Source organism: Carcharhinus amblyrhynchos, chromosome 27 (genome assembly GCF_965287045.1).
Source record: "Carcharhinus amblyrhynchos chromosome 27, sCarAmb.v2.hapA, whole genome shotgun sequence".
Classification (NCBI taxonomy): domain Eukaryota; kingdom Metazoa; phylum Chordata; class Chondrichthyes; order Carcharhiniformes; family Carcharhinidae; genus Carcharhinus; species Carcharhinus amblyrhynchos.
The window spans coordinates 25,327,967-25,348,128 of NC_137350.1; the positions used below are offsets into that span (position 1 = coordinate 25,327,967).

General features: G+C 43.6%; 1 protein-coding gene across 4 annotated transcripts in view; it reads left to right on the forward strand.

Annotated features, from left to right (window-relative positions):
* etv4 (ETS variant transcription factor 4) overlaps positions 1-20,162 on the forward strand; it is a 120,910-nt gene that overhangs the window by 50,858 nt on the left and 49,890 nt on the right. For all 4 annotated transcript variants that reach the window (XM_080213941.1, XM_080213939.1, XM_080213942.1 and 1 more), the window contains 3 exons: positions 4,568-4,694; positions 12,105-12,284; positions 14,953-15,206. In XM_080213941.1, coding sequence (XP_080070067.1) covers positions 4,568-4,694; positions 12,105-12,284; positions 14,953-15,206 — 561 coding nt within the window. The remainder of the gene's footprint in view (positions 1-4,567; positions 4,695-12,104; positions 12,285-14,952; positions 15,207-20,162) is intronic.

Consider the following 20,162-nt stretch of genomic DNA (forward strand, 5'->3'; position numbering starts at 1 on the left):
TTGCCAGTTGGTACGTGCATGGGAGGCCTAAGATTCTTCGAGTCTTGGGGATGCTGAAGACAAAGGCTAGTTTTGGTTTAATTATATTTAACTTAAATCATTTTTGAATATTTTGCCATGACACACTTGGTAGGGGCGGTCTTCACGGCACACTGGTTGGGAACTACTGCACGAGATCGTACCACACCTGTGGACCAGGAAGGCCATTTCAGTTCACACACCCTACAGTCCACCACCCCAAACTTCCTGGACTCTGAAACCAAATGAACATATTTGGTAGCAGGGCAGAATGGCATCTGCTCTCCAAACTCCAGCCCCCGTCCGCACACCGGCCGCAGAATTCTAACAGGAAAAGAATGGCTGGGGGCACCAATAAACCAGCACCCTTGAGCCATTTGCCAGGGTGGATTTGGGAATGCACCTGATTTACTAGTTCTCCCCAGGTTGATAAGGAACCCAACTGCCAGAAATGCCACCACCCCCACCCCCCCACTTCATGTCAAAATCCAGAGTGTCTCCATGTTTGCACATTCACTGGGCCTTAAAACCTAGCACAAGTCCAGTTCTGTCCAAGTCATGTTACTCGAGCAGGAATTGTACACTGGGATATAAGTACTCTCCAGGAGTTTCCTTGCACTCTGGGGTATGTGGTAGGAGGATTGGTGACTGTATTCTTTTGACTGGCTTCTTGTTTGACGCCCAACTGCAGATTCTTGAGAGGAAGCAAATCCATCTGGTTGTCATTTGGTTTCAAGCCTTTTCCTCACTAATAACAGCCCGAATGATAAATCTAGCCAATCAATATCATTTCTACTCTAAAGTGGATGGCTATCTTTTTTTCTTTATTAACTCTCAAAGCCCTGTCGTAGGATTTGTTAAACCAGCCATGCATAGTTCCTCTTTGTTGAGCAGAGTAACAGGGAGAGGCAAGTCAATCGGCTACAAATATATTAAAACAGATTTGAATCAAGTGAACCTGTCTATATCATGCACATTAACTTTTGCCAGATAACTGAGGAGAGGGTCTGGGTAAGTTACTCCATTCTTTGTGGATGGGGAAGGGGAAGTGAGTGAGGCAAGTTCGTTGACGGGAGGGGGAATGAGGCCAGATCGTTGTCTTGGTCGGGGGGGTGGCGGGTGGGGAGGAGGGAGGCAGGTCAGATGGCACAGTGCACTTATTTTACACACCGATGCCAGAAGTAGCAATGAGATAAAATGCTCATTTTCTTTCCAGTCTTTGCTGTTTTGAGAGTGGAAATTTAACCAGGACACCAGCAGAACTCCTTGCTCTTCATCCAATGATACCATTGGAATGTTTAGCATTTAAGTTAACATAGAATAGGAAGATAAGGCAGCAGTTTTAACATCTCATCTGAATGGTAGCATTTCTGACAGTGCAGCATTCCCTCGGCGCTGAAGCTTTAGCTTATGATTAAGACCTTCATTTCCTGGTGTGGGGATAGAACCCACAGCCTTCTAACCTAAGAGATCTGCCCACATAGTTAAGTGACACATAGCCTTGAGATCATTGGTTTACCTATTTCATATTGAAGAGTCTGTGTGAATCCGCAAACAAACATTCACGGGTTCTGAAAAGTCAGGGTTTTAACACAGTTTTCTTTCAGGCTTGCTGTGGCTGTGACATAGCGGAAGTGATCTCAGATGGGAACTGTGGTAACCAGGGGATCCAAGTCATAAATCAGAACTTAAATGGGACTGGAGGTTGTCTGATGCTGTTAGCATAATAGAACATACCCTGTAATGTCAACAGCTTATACTATACAGCATCAGCAATTTAGGGTACCACAGGACCGAATAATACTTGAAGCATTTCCATTGGGATTATACTCTTAATGTGTTTTCCAATCACCTTATTAGTATACTGCAGTTTGGAGTCATGTTAAGTGCATAGGATAAGTTAACGTTTATTTATTAGCGTCATAAGTAGGCTTTCATTAACACTACAATGAAGTTACTGTAAAAATCCCCTAATCGCCACACTCTGGCGCCTATTCAGATACACTGAGGGAGAATTTAGCATGGCTAATCCACCTAACCAGCATGTCATTCAGATTGTGGGAGGAAACCAGAATGCCCGGAAGCTCTTACACCTCCTCAATTAATCAAAACACTTTGATCACAGACTGTAAACATATAAATTATATTTATGATAAATCGTATGTGGCTATGGAGCCACAGATTGCAGACCCTGGATTAAAGGTTTAAATAAGGTGCCACCTTTAACTACAATCATAGGATCCCTACAGTGCAAAAGAAGGCCATTCAGCCCATCGAGCCTGCACTGATAACAACCCCATAACTCCACATATTTATCCTACTAATCTCACTGATGCTAAAGGACAATTTAGCATGGCCAATCCACCTAACCTGCATATATTTGGAGTGTGGGAGAAAACCGGAGCACCCGAAGGAAACCAACACAGATATGGGGAGAGCATGCAGACTCCGTATAGACTGTGACCCAAGCCGGGAATCGAATCCAGATCCCTGGCACTGTGAGGCAGCGGTGCTAACCATTGTGCCAACGTGCTGCCCTGTGTCAAATAAACTGAATTTCATGCCCCTATTGCCTCAATGGATTAACAGCTCAGGGGTTGATCAACTGCTCTCGTATTGATATTGTTGAAAAATTACAGTCAAATGATGTCTACTGATCCAATAAAAACTTTGCTAAGACTCCATGATAAAAGCTGCCAACATTTGACAGCCACATTATCAACAGAGCTGCGAATCAGCGATTGATATCAGCAGTTTACTGGGAATAACTGCTGACTTCAGCTGAAAGGGTAAGCTCTGAGTGTCCACCAGATCAATATCTACTGGCATACCAGCTATAGGTGTAAACACTTCATTATTCCCTTCAATAACAACCAACTCCTTCTTAAATAGTCTACCCCGAATCTTCAGACTGTGGCCCCTGGTTCTGGACACTCCCACCATCGGGAACATCCAATCTGCATCTACCCTGTCTAGTCCTGTTAGAATTTTATAAGTCTCTGTGAGATTGCCCCCTCATTTGTCTGAACTCAAGCGAAAACAATCCTAACCTCGTCAATTTGATTTGGATGAGGGAACAAAATGTAACATCTCAAAGTTTGCCGATGATATCAAGTTTGGTGGGAGGGTGAACTGTGACGAGAATGCAGAGATCCTTCAGAATGATCTGCACAGGTTGGACCAATCAATGGCAGATGCAGTATAATTTGTATAAATGTGAGGTTATTCAGTTTGGAAGCAAGAACAAGAAGGCAGATTAAGGCCTGAATGATTGTAAATTGAAAGAGAGGAGTGTGCAGTGGGAACTAGTGTCCTTGTTTGAATTCCACAGATTCACCACTCTCTGGGTGAAGAAATTTCTCTTCACCTCAGCCCTAAAAGGTTTATTCCTGATCCTCAAACTATGGCCCCTGCTTCTGGACTCCTCCACCATCAGGAACGTTCTTTTTGAATCTGCCGTTCTAATCCTGTTAGAACTTTATACATTTCTATGAGATTGCCTCTCAGATCTATCTGAAACCAGTGGCCTCTGCTTATATAGCTCTTTATATTTTATTCACTTTAAGCCAATTATCTTGTTGATTGTGACTCTGAATCATTTAATCCTTTTATAATTAACTATAATCAATTAAACAACACTTCTGCCATTTTTTTCTGTCTATAAAAACACTTTAATGAAACACCAACAATGAGGTTAATTTGCAGGTTGAGTTGGTATTAGGCGAGTGCAGTGTTAGCATTCATTTTGAGAGGACTAGCAATTGTGCAATTGGTACTTGGACAAAGGTAAGTTGTAGCATTTCAGTGTACACTGTAATAAGGAAGCAGTGGTTTTTGAAGGAGTAAGACCGCAAGATATAGGAGCAGAATTAGGCCATTCACCCCATTGAGTCTGCTCAGACATTCAATCATGGCTGGTAAGATTCTCATCCTCATCCTCCTGCTTTCTCCCCGTAACCCTTTGATCCCCTTATTGACCAAGAACTTATCTATCTCTGTTGCTCAATGATCTGGCCTCCACAGCTCTCTGTGGCAATGAGTTCCACAGATTCACCACCCTCTGGCTGAAGAAATCCTCCTCATTTCAGCTTTACTCTGAGGTTGTGCCCTCGAGTTCTAATCTCTCCCACTAATGGAAACACCTTCTCCACGTCCATTCTATCCAGGCCTCTCAGTATTCTTTAAATTCAATTAGATCCCCCCACATCCTTCTAAACTCCATTAAGTTTAGGCCCAGACTCCTCAACCACTCCTCATATGACAAACCCTTCATTCTTGGGATCATTTGTAATGTATCTGCTGTTCGTCACTCTCGGTTACATGTGAATAATAATACAGCAAAATGTTCACTAGTGCTGAAGCTAACTTCCCCTTATTGCTTTCTGAGATACATAATGATACATAATACACATCCCCCCCCGGTTTCTGGAAGCCATTCACTTCAGGTAATGCTGACACACATTGATCAGAATTCTGCTGAATTGATCAGAATTCTGCTATGGAATTAAAGACAATTTATAACCAGCATTAATACTTTTCTTCCCAACAGTGGCTTTCCACAGCCCCACACTGAAGATTAAAAAGGAACCACAGAGTCCCATTTCTAACCCAAGCTTGTCCTGCCGTCACAAGCAATCCTTCCAGTACAGCAATGGGGAACAGTGCCTTTACGCAAGGTTAGTGTCCTGGTTTCACCACAGTGGGGCAAGGAGTTACTGTTCCATGTATACTCCACGAATCAAAACAAAACTCTGACTTTCATCTTTATAAAGTTTATTTATTAGTCACAAGTAAGGCTTATATTAACACTGCACTGAAGTCATTGTGAAATTCCCCTAGTTGTCACAATCTGGGGCAATGCATCTAATCAGCACGTCTTTTAGAATGTGGGAGGAAACCACGTCACCCGGACGAAACCCACGCAGACACGGGGAGAATGTCCAAACTCCACACAGACAGCGACCCAAGCCAGGAATTGAACCTAGGCCCCTGGCGCTGTGAAGCAGCAGTGAAGTTTTTTCAAGTTTTATTTATTAAAGTCACAAGTAGGCTTACATTTACACTGCAATGAAGTTACTGTGAAAATCCCCAAGTCCGGCGCCTGTTCAGGTGCACTAAGGGAGAATTTAGCATGGCCAATGCACCTAACCAGCATATTTTTTCGGACTGTGGGAGGAAACCGAAACACCCAGAGGAAACCCATTCAGACACGAGGAGAATGTGCAGACTCCGCACAGGCGGTGATTCGAGCTGGGAATCGAACCTGGGTTGCTGGCGCTGTGAGCAACAGTGCCGTTCATTGGTGGCACAGTGGTTAGCAATATGTGCCACCAATGAACGGCAGGGCAGACTCAAAGGGCCGAATGGCCTCCTCCTGTTCCTATTTTTCTACAAATCTAGAACTGAGGGTGAAAAGGTAAGCAAAGGAGCACTTTGTATCCAAGTGAAAATGACAATTATAGATAGCCCTGAATGTGGCAGCATCCTCCAATCCAGCATTTAGCTGATCAAGTGACAAGTTTTTGGTTTTAAGCCCGATTATTCTCAATTCAAACAGCCGTCAGAATTTTCCAGTCACGCCCACCCCAAAACTGGATATTCCCGCCCAAGATCAATGGACCTTTAAATGGTACATTAAATTTCCTGTCCCGCCTGCGACATTTTCCACAGCGGCCAGACGGGAACTGAAAATTTACTCCAATGTGTCTCGTGATGAAGCTGCTGTAAAGAACTTCAGTCCACTATCAACATTAGATTCTGCCATTTTATAAGTTCATAAGATATAGAAGCAGAATTAGACCATTTGGCCCATCGGGTCAGCCCTGCCATTCAATCATGGTTGATATGCTTCTCATCCCCATTTTCCTGTCTTCTCCTCATAACCCTTCAACCCATTACCAATTAAAAATCTGTCTAACTCCTCCTTAAATTTACTCACGATCCCAGCATCCACCACACTTTGACGTAGCAAATTCCACATCTTCACAGCTCTTTGGGAGAGGTAGTTTCTCCTCAACTCGCTGCTGCCTAAAGTGCCAGGGACCTGGGTTCGATTCCCATCTTGGGCCATTGTCTGTGTGGAGTTTGCACATTCTCCCCACGTCTGTGTGGGTTTCCTCTGGGTGCTCTGGTTGCCTCCCACAGTCCAAAGATGTACAGATTAGATTGATTGGCCATGCGAAATTTCCCCTTAGAGTCAGGGGGACTAGCAGGGTAAATAGGTGGGGTTACGGGGAAAGTGCCTGGGTGGGATTGTTGTTGGGGCAGACACGGTGAGTCGATTGGCTTATTTCTGCACCGTAGGGATTCAATGCATCTATGATTCTATGAAAATGATATCACTTGTTATTTTCTTTTCATATTGCAAAATCAAAGTAAAAGGCCTTGGTCTGTAGTTCGAGACAGTGATAAGAGTGAGATTGAAGACAAGCTAGACAGTGGAGTAGGAGGACTATTTCTGTTTTGCACTCCATCTTCCTATTTTGGCCCTACGTTTAAAAAAAATGATCAGGCTGCATGGAAAATTGGACTTTGATAAAGGAAATCAGAAAACAATAGGCGACCTTCTAACAGACCCTGAATATAAAATTAATTTACACATCCGCACGAGAACCTCCTTAATCACTTCCTCAGAATTCATTTCCAATGGTTGTGACTATTTTTCTGATATTAGTAGCTTTAAAAATAATCAAGTGTTTTTTCCCAAGGAAATGGAACATGTGGATAATTCTGTTCTTCACCTGGTAGCAACTTCATCCTGCTAGAAATAGCTGGGGATTCCCAGCTACTTTATTCCTGTTAATCTGTAAACAGTTATTAAGCGTGAGTCAGGGTCTGCCTATTTAATAAATATAAATAATTATTGGTATTTGAGCAGTACTCAATTGGTGTGAAGATTAATTTAAACAAGAATAACAAATGGAGTTTGGTAGCTACACAAGTGCTGCTTCCATTGGACTAGGAGTCTCCAGTTTCTATCATTGTCTCAATTAACTTCAGTCCCACAGGCATCCAAATAGGTACAGTCCCAACATGTGCAGGTTAGGTGGACTAGCCATGCTAAATTGCCTCTTAGTGTCTTAAGATGTGCAGGTTAAGTGAGTTAGAAACATAGAAAATATGAACAGAAGTAGGTCATTCGAGCCTGATCCTCCATTCATTTTGATCATGGCTGATAATCAAATTCAATATCCTGAACCCCCCTTCCTCCCATATGCCTTGATCCCTTTAGCCCCAAGAGCTATATCTAATTTGTTCTTAAAATCACACAAAGTTTTGGCCTCAACTATTTTCTGCAGCAGTGAATTCCACACATTCACCATTCTCTGGGTGAAGGAATTTCTCCACACCTCAGTCCTAAAAAGTTTACCTCTTATCCTCAAATTATGACCCCTAGTTCTAGACTCCCCCACCACTGGGAACATTCTTTCTGAACCTACTCCGTCTAATCGTCTTGGACTGTTCTAAGTTTCTATGAGAACCCGTCTCCCTCTTCTAAACTCCAATGAATATAATCCTAACCAATTTAGTCTCTCCTCATATGACAGACCTGCCATCCCAGGAATCAGCCGGGTAAACCTTCGCAGCGCTTCCTCTGTAACAAGGACATCCTTCCTCACATAAGGAAGTGTGGAGTTTGCACATTCTCCCCGTGCCTGCATGGATTACCTCAGGGTGCTCCAGTTTTCCCCCACAGTCCAAAGATGTGCAGGTTAGGTGGCTTGGCCATGTAAAATTTCCCCTTAGAGTCAGGGGATTAGTAGGGTAAATAGGTGGGGTTATGAGGACAGGACCTGGGTGGGATTGTTGTCTGCATACTGCACACAATACTCCAGATGCAGCCTCACCAACACTCTGTACAGTTGCAGTAAAACATCCCTATTCCTATACACAAATCCCCCTGTTATAAAGGCCAATTAGCCATGGTAAACGTGCGGTGTTAGGGCAGTGGGGAAGGCCTGGGTAAGATGCTCTTTGAGAAACTGGGTGCAGAGTTGATGGGCCAAAGGACCTCTTTCTGCACTGCAGGGATTCTATGGTTGGGTTTCCTGCCCCCTCTTGAGGCTCTTGATTCATTCAGCATTCGGTTGATCACAGAACAGCAATCGCCACACGCGCAGAGATGCCTGCGGTCTAAAAGCATTTCATGTTCCAGACCAGCGATGGTGGAATTGATGCTGTGCAGAGGAGAAAGGAATTGCAGTGATGAAGTGACAGAAGGAAAGTTACAAATATGCCACCACATTATGTGTGCAAATGGAGATTCAGCATCATGTAATTCAGACTTTGCTGCACCGTACTCCTCTCTGATTAGTGTTTTCAATGTTGAACAATAGCACATAGTATTAAAAGATAACAATGACTCAGCCTAACGTTCAACCTTCAATGAAATATTTGCCTCAACTGAGGTGATAACCGATTGGTATTATCGCTCAACTATTAATCCAGAAACTCAGCCAATGTTCTGGGGACCCAGGTTCGAATCCCGCCACAGGGATTCCATGGTGGAATTTGAATTCAATTAAAATATCTGAAATTAAGAATTTACTGATGACCATAAAACCATTGTTGATAGTTGGAAAAACCCATCTGGTTCAATAATGTCCTTTAGGGAAGGAAATCTGCCATCCTTACCTGGTCTGGCCTACATATGACTCTAGAGCCATAGCAATGTGGTTGACTCTCAACTGCCCGCCAAGGGCAACTAGGCATGGGCAATAAATGCTGGCCAGCCAGCGATGCCCATGTCCCATGAACGAATAAAAAAAATGATGTTGAGAAGAAATGCACTATATAAAGCTTAATTCAACCAATATTTGTACCACAAACTATCTCCAGCCTTGTAACCCTCTAAGCCATGCATGTTGGTTTTTGAGGGTGGCACAGTGGTTAGCACTGGTTACTCACAGCATCAAGGACCCGGGCTCGATTCTTAGCTTAGGAATGTGTGGGAATGGGTCTGTGTGGAATTTGCGCATTCTCCCTGTGTCTGCATGGGTTTCCTCTGGGCACTCTGGTCTCTTCCCACAGGCCAAAGGCGTGCTGGTTAGGTGCATTGGCCATGCTAAATTCTCCCTCAGTATACCCAAAGAGGTGCCAGAATGTGGCAACCAGGGGATTTTCACAGTAACTTTATTGCAGTGTGAATCTATGCCTACTCATGACTAATAAATAAACTTTAAATAAACTTTACTTTTGTGTCAAAACTAATTTGAATATTCAGGTGGAACATTTGAGACCCGCACTGTTTCACTCATGGTATTAATAGAAACAGAAGCAAAACTGAGGCACATATTCAAGTTCCCTCAGTATGTTTTATATTAATTGTATCTTTAAATTAGTCAGTAGTTTTTTTTTTGGATTTTTCTACTACTCCCTGCAGCAGAACTCATAACCAACAGACCTTTCATCGGAATGTGATTCAATTCACTACAGGACACATTAGTAACGGGTGATTGAGGACTTTTTCAAGCAGATCCTAATCCATCATTATAACAGGCCAAAAATTTTGAGTTAAGATTAATAACTTCCCGTTTTTGAGGGCAAGAATAGTATGGTAGTCCCAGCTATTGATGTGTGCGATAGCTGAAATTCCTGTTACGTACTAACTGTTGGCTCAGCTGCATTGGGCAAAGACAAAACCCCGTGAAAAGCAAGCATCTTGTCATTGTACACGTCAGAAATGACAGACTGGCAAAGATTATATTTATCTTTACTTAAAATGAAGATTTCAGTGTGACACACTTCTATTTGATCAACCTTTCCTCCCATTATGCAAGCCAGCACTGATCACTGTGTCAGCAATGTATACCACTCTGCTCAGAATTCCAGACTGGCACAGTGGTTAACACTGCAACCTTACAATGCCAAGGACCTGGGTTTGATTCCCCGCTCGGGTCACTGCCTGTTTGGAGTCTGTGTATTCTCCCCGACCGGAATTTTACCATTTCGTCCATCCCGGAATCGGGGCGAGCGAGGCTCAGGAAAGGCATTCTCTGTTGGCCTCGGGCAGGATTTTATGAGCCTCGAGCAGGCAAGGCGGTAAAATTCTGGCACCTATCTCTGCATGGTTTTCCTCTGGGTGCTCCAGTTTCCTCCCACAATCTGAAAGACATGCTGTTTAGGTGCATTGGCCATGCTAAATTCTCCCTCAGTGTACCCGAACAGGCGCCGGAGTGTGGCGATAGGGGATTTTCACAGCAACTTCATTGCAGTGTTAATATAAATGTCCTTCTGACACTAATAAATAAACCTAAACTTAAATTAAGGTGCTCGATAATTCTGGCTTGGATTTTTCTGCTCTGAATGTAGCAGATCTCTAAGTAATTGTGTTGAAATAAGCTTTAGTGGTTGGCAATCATAAATTTCGTCCCTCACTTGTCTCAGAAATACTTTATAGGATCAAGACTAAGTGCTGGTAAATGAGATTAGGTGGAAGACCAAGTGTTTCTTGTGTGTTGATGCAGACTCGATGGGTTGAAGGGCCTCTTCTGCACTGTCGGATTCTATGAGGGGGTAAAAGTGACTGAAAGGAAAGACAGAAACATTACAAGGTACGGCTGACTGAGTACTCAAAAAGGAGAGTTTTCAGGAGAAAAGGAAGGAGTGTCAAAGCAAGGATTTGGGAGAGACACCCAAAGGACAAGGTTTCAGCAGCTGACAGAGTGGTCACTGACAGTGAAGCAAAAGGAAGAAGAGTGAGGAATGGAGGGTGTGTGCACAGACAAAAGGCTATCACCAACATCGGTGGACCAAGGCCACAGAAAGATTGGAAAAGAACGAAAAGGATTCTGAAGTCAATTGACTGAAGTGGGAAAGGGGAGAGGAGGAAGCAGTGGAGCCATGCAAAGCTGGGATCCATTGAACCCCTACAGTGCAGAAGAGGCCATTCAGCCCTTCAAGTCTGCACGGACTCTCTGAGAGAGCATCTTCCCAGCCCCCCGCCCCACCATGTTAACCCCCCTAACCCCATGCATTTACCATGGCTAATCCCCCTATCCTGCATATCTTTAGACACCCAGGGCAATTTAGCGTGGCCAATCCACTTAAAGTAAAGTTTATTTATTAGTCACAAGTAGGCTTACATACACACTGCAGTGAAATTGCTGTGAAATCCCCTAGTCACCATGGTCCAGTGCCTGTTTGGGCGCACTGAGGTAGTATTTATCCTGACCAATTCCCCTAACCTCCACGCTTTGGACTATGGGAAGAAACCGGAGGAAATTCATGCAGATTCCACGCAGTCAGTGATCCAACCCGGGAATTGAACCTGAGTCCCTGGCACTGTGAGGCTGCAGTGTTAACCACTGTGTCACCATGCTGTCAAGGTAACGTCAGTGAAAGAGTAATGGGGCCTAGGAACTACTGAGCTATAATTTAGCACAGTGAGGTTTGACTGTGAAGTTAAAAACATAGGTAAGAGTTATACCAACAGGGAAAATGAGGTGGGATGATATGTCAGAAATGGAGAAAATGGATTTAATAACTGAGGGAAGCCAAGTGCAAGAATGAACATTACACCCAGGTCCACAGCTCTGCAATTAGCATGGAGCTAGATGAAACTGTAGCTATTCTAGGGCAAGAATCTTACCATCATTCATGCCAGTGGGATTTCCCCATCCCACCGCAATGAATGGAGGTTTGACTGGCTGCCAAATTCTCCTACTTCGCTGCAGCAGGAGCTTAACATGAACTGGCGGGAAGATCGCGCCCTAGGTCTTCATATTGGATAAGTAATTGGAGTGTACATATGCGGCCTTGGGACTGATAGATGGGAAGGGGGACAGGCGAAGTTGGGTGTCACATGTGTTGATATGAAAGCTAGATTTACGTTTCTAAACAATGTAATGAAAAATACCACATGGTGATGAAGGGGAGAGAACCAAAATGAAACCTTGGAGGTGACAGAGGAAACCATTGAAGGAGGTGTAATGTCTTTTCTGATGAGTTTCTGAAGGCATTCCCAGAAATAAAAATGAGCTACCTTTTTTTAAAAAACCATTGAATACTCACTGCGATAGATGTAACAGGCCGATAGTGAATTATTAAACAAAACATCTGGCTAATCAAATCACTTCTTTATTTAGTGCCTACGAGAAGAAACCTCAAGTTGGACTCAGCTCCCCAAACCCAGGGACCCCTGCGAATACTCCATTACAACAGGTCTGCAATAAATCCACGGTGAATCCCAGGCGGGAGCACGGCTTTGTAAATCTCCACACATCTGCGCAGTCCATGACCAATGGCCGGTTTCCAATGGAGCACAGGTACAGGTTCAGAGAATACACAATCCTCTTTGTATTTTTTTTAATTATAGATTTGATTGACAAGCAATCTTGCTGCTGCTGCTTGAACAGTTTAATGGTCAAATGCCTCTTTCTCCTATGGTGGGTTACCAGTGCTGTTAACTTGCATTCCATTACCATGTTGTATTTTACTGACTCTATCATCATTTGACCTATTTAACTCAATGCATTATGGAATTAATCTATTCACAGGCATTAGAGATAGTTTGTATTTGAGTTTGCTGAGGAGGTTCCAATCTAAAAATATGCCTGATCCTATTATTTTGCACCACATGACTAGGTTTTTATTCCAAAATGGGAAAAGCTCGTATTAGTTCAATTTAGGTGGGTCTGGGTTATGTTAAACTTAAGCCTATTCTGGAACTCACCCACTGATCCCAGAATGACATGTGTTCCCTTTGCCCAGTGTTTGGTTACTGGTTGGAATGCTTTTATCATCTGTCTACTCTTGATCATTAACAAAGTGGTGGTAGGGCTCGTCCACAGTGCTATTGAATGGTACTTACTCAGCAATAATCTGCTCATGGACATCAGTTTGGGTTCCGCCAGTGTCACTGACTTCATTATAACTTTGGTTCAAACATGCACAGAAGTGCTAAATGAGATGAGGTGAGAATGACTGCCCTTGACATCTGGGCAGCATTTGACTGAGCATGGCATCAAGGAGCCCTAGCAAAAACTTGGATCAATGGGAATCGGGGGAGAAGTCTTCACTGAAAGCAGTCCTAGCTGACAAAGGGAAGATGGTTGTGATTGTTGGAGGTCAATGATCCCAGCTCCAGGACACCATTGCAAGAGTTCCTCAGGGTAATGTCCTAGGCCCAACCATCTTTAACTGCTTCATCAATGACCCCTTTCCATCATAAGCTCAGAAGTGGGGATGTCGACAGACGACTACTCAATGCTCAGCACCAATCGTGTCTCCTCAGATATTGAAGCAGTTCATGTCCAAATGCAGCAAGACCCAGACAATATCCAGGCTTGGAACAACGAGTGGCAAGTAGCATTTGTGCCAGACAATGACTGTTTCCAACAAGAGAGGATCTAACCATCGCCCCTTGACATTCAATAGCATTACCATCTCTGAATTCCTCCACGATCAACATCCTGGGAGTTACCATTGACCAGAAACTAAACTTGATTAGCCATACAAATACCAGGGCAGGTCAAAGGCTAGGAATCCTGCAGTGAGTAACTCATCTCCTGACCCCTAAAGCCTGTCCACCATCTACATGGCACGAGGCAGGGATGTAATGGAATACCTTCCATTTGCCTCCACTTAAAATCTCAAGAATAACTTCTTTAAGGTCACAATAGAAGTATTAGAGTATCACAGCACTTTAAAAGGTAGTCCAGTTAATGTTTTCTACTGATCATATGATGCGAAGCCTATTAAAAAGACAGTTGTTCCTCTTGAGTGTAGCTTTATTATTACAAATATAACACATAGCTTACTGCCTAATTCTTAGTCAGAACGGTCTGTTGGTTATGTTACATCATGCTGTGATTAGAAACATAGAGGATGGGAGCAAGAGGAGGTCATTCAGCCCTTCGAGTCTGCTCTGCCATTCATCACAATCATGGCTATTGTCCAACTCAATAGCCTAATCCTGCTTTCTCCCCATCACTCTCAATCCCGTTCACCCCACGTGCTATGTCCAGCTGCCTCTTGAATACATTCAATGTTTTGGCATCAATTACTTCCTGTGGTTATGAATTCCACAGGCTCACCACTCTTTGAGTGAAGAAATGTCTCCTCATCTCTGTCCTAAATGACCTACTCTGCATTCTCAGACATGTTTGATCTTATGGGACATGTTCGAAAGGGAATAGCTGTTTCTTTCCTGTCTTTTATTTTCACAATGCTTGATATTTTTTAGACAAGTTAGGGAAAATAAATTTGAGTTGCTTAACGTAGCAACAGGAGCAAGATATTCGGCCCCTTGTTCGACTACCCAATTCAATAGCTGATCAATATTTTGAGTTCAACTAAGGGCTTTGATTCCGTAACCCTTGCTTAACAAAAGCAGGCAAATAAGTTAAGGATCGAGGTGATGTTGGAGGGAAATAGTCAATGAACAAATCACCGTCCAAGGACTGTGGATGGGGGAGGTTTGATTGGCTGAACAGTCTTTGCTTCCTCCAAACTTTGCTTGTCCCAAAACCATTAAGATCCCACCTGAGGCTTTTCCATCGTCATCCCTGGCCTCCTCCAATTCCCTAGTGGGCGAGATGGTAAAATTCAGGCCTATGGGTCACGGGAATTGTAGCGGGCAGGGCAGGACCAGGCAAAGGTCCGTTGACCTCAGCCAGGTTTCCCGGTCTTGGGGCAAGTGCGGCGGGAAATCCCACCCTATATTTCCAAAGCACTTTTAGATTCTTGTTTTGTGTTAAGATCAACATTTAAAAAGTTAACTTGGGGGCCATTATAGCAAAGAATGAAACATGTAGGAGGGCGTATGGCCCCCCGAGATTGCTAGAAGGGTGAAGCAAGACCATGGAAGGATTTTGAAAACAATGACCAGGGTGCTAAGGGCAATTTACTGGGGTGGGAAGGGACAGGGGAGACTCATCCCTAAAATGAGCCATTGTTCTGTTCTTTAATAATCGACCCCTTATTTGTCCTCAGCTCACAATTTCAACAACAGCCTTTGGAGCTTTGCCACCGTTTCCCTTCCTCTCAGGGCATGAACAGGGAAACACCTCTGGGATACCAGCGGCAAATGTCTGAGCCCTGTGTGCCATACCCACAGCAAAGCTACAAACAAGAATACCATGACCCGATGTACGAGCAGGGAAACCCAATCAGCAGCGGCAGTGCCCACCGTTTCCCACACTCCATGCTCATCAAGCAAGAACCTCCAGATTATGCCTATGATCCAGGTAAGGAGATGACTCGTGTGAACTGGGGTAGTGTTTTGGTAGAGAAACTTCAGGGTAAGTGTAACTGATGGGGGAAGGGGGCACAACTGGCCTATTGAGCTGGATTCGTACTGTGTGTGGAAACATTTCTTGTGCCAATAGAAAGCAATGATCCCCCAAAATGGAGGGATCCTAAGTTACAACAGTGACTACACTTCGAAAATGCTTTTATTGCCTGTTAAGTGCTTTGGAACTGTGTGAAAATGGGATAGGCACTACATGAATGCAAGTCTTTTTCATATCCAGCTGTTGCAGGGGATGAGGTTGACTTGAATGTTAGTTATTTAAAAAAACAATGAGGATTAGAAAATTTGCAGCAGAATGAAGATGGCAGGGAGAGCAGCTTGTACAGTTGTACAGTTGCTCTAAATTAAGGCACAGCGTTGTTCTCTGCCCAGTCCAAAGATGTGCGGGTTAGCTTAACTGGCCATGATAAGTTGCTCCTTAGTGTCACGGTAAATATGTGGAGTTAGGAGGGTAAATACGTGGGGTTATGGGGATAGGACCTGGGTGAGATTGTTGTCGGTGCAGACTTGATGATAAAATGGACTCTTTCTGCACCGTATATTCTTTGATTCTGTATGAGAATGCATCTTAGCCGTGAAGCCCCATTCAAACTGAAGTTGAGAGTCCAGGCTACACCTGCTTAATGCTCTTTGTAATATTAACTCGATCTTGCAAAAGGCCAGCATTATTACTTAAAGTTAGTCTAAGATCTGATCAGAGATAGTCCCTTAAGCATCTCTCTCAGTCCTGTTGGATTAAGCCTCAAAAGAAAGATCTACATACACTTTTTTTCTCCAACGCTTGTTTTGCATTTACAGTCGTTGTGTGTGCACCTTATTTAGAATTCAGCAGACAGAAACAAAAAAGAGACAATAGTCTACTGATTGGCCTTCTTTGCTATCTGCAGATTTGCACTGTGTTTTTAGTGTGAATAAAGTGGCACGGTGGCACGATAGTTAGCACTGCTGCCTCACCGCTTCAGGGACACGGGTTCAATTCCAGCCTTGGGTCACTGTCTGTGTGGAGTTTGCACCATCTCCCTGTGTCTGCGTGGATTTCTTTTGGGTGTTCCAGTTTTCTCCCACAGTCCAAAGATGTGCAGGTTAGGTTGATTGGCCATGTTAAATTACCCCTAGTGTCAGGGAGGTTAGCAAGGTAAGTATGTGGGGTTACAGGAATAGGGTCTGTGTGGGTTTGTGGTTGATACAGACTTGATGGGCCGAATGACCTCCTAAGGATTCTATGATATGATTGACATCTCTTCCGCTGATCATTTCCAGTGGCATGAATCCAAAATGGAGCTGGCATGAAAGTATCTCAAGTGATCCGTTGAAAATATATGGATGGATTACATTGTACTCCGGCATTGTGTACCACAATGAAATATTTTAATAACTAAACTCTATCAAGAATGTTCTTCAAGTATTGTCTTTAAAGGAGTGAATTAATTTCTAAGTGGCTTTCCTCACTGCTTTTCCTCTTTCCTCTCCTGAAGATGTTGGTTCCCTCATTGATTGAACAGAGACCTTCCAGTTACCTTTGAGCTATGACCTTTGAGTTAAACTAATTGGGATTAGAAATGAGTTATTTATCACACAGTAAATTTGATTTGATCTATTATTGTCACATGTATTAGTATAAGGTGAAAAGTATTGTTTCTTGCGTGCCATACAGACAAAGCAAACCATTCATAGAGACGGAAGTGAGAGAGTGCAGAATGTAATGTTACAGTCATAGCTAGGGTGTAGAGAAAGATCAACTTAATGCGAGGTAGATCCATTCAAAAGTGTGATGTGTAAGTGCCAAGTAATGTTGGAAATGTTATGAGCAATTTGTTTTTAGTTTGAGTGGCTGCAGTGAACTGCTGTCTGCAATACATGAAAGCTATAGGATGGGATTTTACAGCCTCACTTGTTGTGAAACCATAAAATCCTGCCTGAGGTCAATAAACCTTTCCATGTTCCACCCCTCGCCCACTCCGATTCCTGTGGCACGCTGAGCGTAAAATTCCGGCCATGGAATGCTATTTATTTTATTGTAGCAAGAGGATTTTGGCAAAATGGTTACAGCAGATTTGTACCTGCATTGATGATTTACTGTGTTTTTTGCACATATTTAAAATGAACAGCTAGATGGGAATGTTTCCTGTTAGTCCTGCCACTGTTGTACCCTGACAGAGTGACCAGGGCACCAATGCATTAGCTGTAGAAGGTCTTATTGGTGTTTGTGTATATTTGTCCAAGCCAGCACTATCTCTTGCACTCAACCAGGACTTTCATAGATTTGGTGAAGTGAATCTGGTGCGTTAGCTGACTGTAGTAACTTGTGGGGAGGATCCAGTAACTGGCCTTTCTGCACTAGAGAGAGAAAATGAGCAAGTGTTTCCACCCTTACATAAGAACATAAGAAATAGGAGCAGGCTATCTAGCCCCTCGAGTCTGCCCCGCCATTCAATAAGATCATGGCTGATCTGATAGTCGTTCAGTTTCATTTACTCGCCTGCTCCCCATAACCCTTAATTCCCTTATTGGTCAAAAATCTATCTATCTGTGACTTAAACACGTTTACCAATGTAATCTCCACTGCTTCAATGGGCAGAGAATTTCAAAGATTCACTACCCTCTGGGAGAAGAAGTTCCTCCTCAACTCTGTTCTAAATTGACTCCCCCTTATTTTGAGGCTGTGCCCTCTAGTTCTTGTTTCCATTCTAAGTGGAAATAATCTCACTGCTTCTACCCTGTCAAGCCCCTTCCTTATCTTACATGTCTCTATGAGATCTCCCCTAGCCTTCTAAAGTCCAATGAGTACAGGCCCAGTCCACTCAATCCCTCCTCATAAGCTAACCCCTCATCTCCGGAATCAACCTGGTGAACCCTTGGTTTACTACCTCGTGGCTCAGTGTTGGAATTTGTGCATATGTAGATATTTAAAGTTTATTTATTAGTGTCACAAGTAGGCTTACATCAACACTACGATGAAGTTACTGTGAACATTTCCTAGTCGCCACACTCAGGCACCTGTTCAGGTACACTGAAGGAGGATTTAGCATGGCCAATGCTCCTAAACAGCACGTCTTTCACACTGTGGGAGGAAACCAAATCAAATCAAATCAAATCTCTCATGCAAACATGGGGAGAACGTGCAGACTCTGCACAGACAATGACCCAAGCGGGAATCGAACCCCGATCCCTGGTGTGTGAGGCAGTGATGCTAACCACTGTGTCGCCCCTTGTATGCCAAACACCTCCAGTTTATTTGGGATCTTTCTCTGCGTAGTTGAATAGTGATATTCCTAAGTCATGTGAAAAATGTCCACTGTGACAAGGGTACAAGAATAATCCCCAGGGCTGGTTGAGGCCTTCGGTCAAGAGGAGGAGAACTTTAAAAAGTAATAATAAAAAGTGAGCTTGTGCTGCAGTCTATGTCTGTTTGAGAAAACAGCTCTGTAGGAAATTGTACTCAGCTGTTTATTTGTACAACGTAAATGCAATGCAGGGTGTGGTTGGGAGAACTCTGCAGGGTCTAACTTTGTAATAGAGCCATGTCAACAAGTTTTAGTGTTGGAGTTGAGCCTCTTGTTACCTGAAGATGCTTTGAATTGAATTGAATTGATTTATTAGTGTCACATGCATTGGGATAAGGGGTGGGGGGAGGGGTGGGCTGGAGTGGGATGCTCTTATCAGAGAGTCAGTGAAGACACGATGGGCTGAATGGCCTCTTTCTATAATTCTATGAAAAAAGCATTGATGGGCATGCGTTCAGTTGTCTCAGCCTCAAGATCTAGTATACCCTCCCTATCGTCTCTCCATCTTACTTACAACCTTTTAAGATGCTCCTTAGAACCCACATCATTGACCAAACGTTTGGTCACCTGACCTGATATCTCCTGTGGTGGCTGTGGGATGTTTCATTTAGTTGGAAGTGCCATGTAAGTTGTTGTTGTAATGCAGGAGAACTTGGCAGCCAGTTTGGAGTTCTCACCATTAGACAATTGACCAGATAATCTTTCTTATTAGTGTCGTTGGTCAAGGAATGAATATTGGTCAGGTCATCGGGTCAACTCTCCTAAACCATTGTGTCAAAGAAGTTTAACATTCACCTGAGGGCAAATAGCATCACGGACTAATATCTCAACCAATGCACAGTTTGTCCCTCAGTACTGTGCGGGCATTTTAGCCTAGATGATATGTTCAAGCCTCAACGTATATTGGCCTCAAGTTCTGAACTGAGTCAGGGGTGTTGGTGCTGTCACTGAGCCAAGACTCATGGTTGAAGCAACCCCAAATTCTGCGTACACCACTGAGAGCGTAGCAGGGAAGACGAGGGCTTTATATCTATCAAAAAAAATGGCCCAGCCCTCACCCTGTCCCAAGCCACCAAGATTCAGGGTTATTGAAAAGGTCAGGCAAGGAATTTCGGTGAGGGAAGGTTACCTGAACAGAAAGTTCTGCTTTTAAAAATAATCATAGAATCCCTACAGTGCAGAAGGCAGCGCCTCGAGCCTGCGCCAACAGCAATCCCACCCAGGCCCTAACCCTGTAACCTCATACATTTACCCTGCTAATCCCCTGACGCTAAGGGGCAATTTAGCATGCCCAATCCAACTAACCGGCACATCTTTGGACCATGGTAGGAAACCCACACAGACACAGGGAGAATGTGCAAACTCCACACAGACAGTGACCCAAGGCTGGAATTGAACCCACGTCCCTGGTCCTGTGAGGCAGCAGTGCCAACCACTTGTATCACTGTGCCTCCCGTAGATTTCCTTCAATAGTGAGTCACACAGTCTGACATGTCGAGCCCGTTTAGTTCACAGGATAGTTAAAAAGTGAGCTGAGTCTGTCATCTGAATGTTCTACTGACATAAAACAGTTCGCCTGTACTTCTGTAACCTGCAAAGTCATTAGC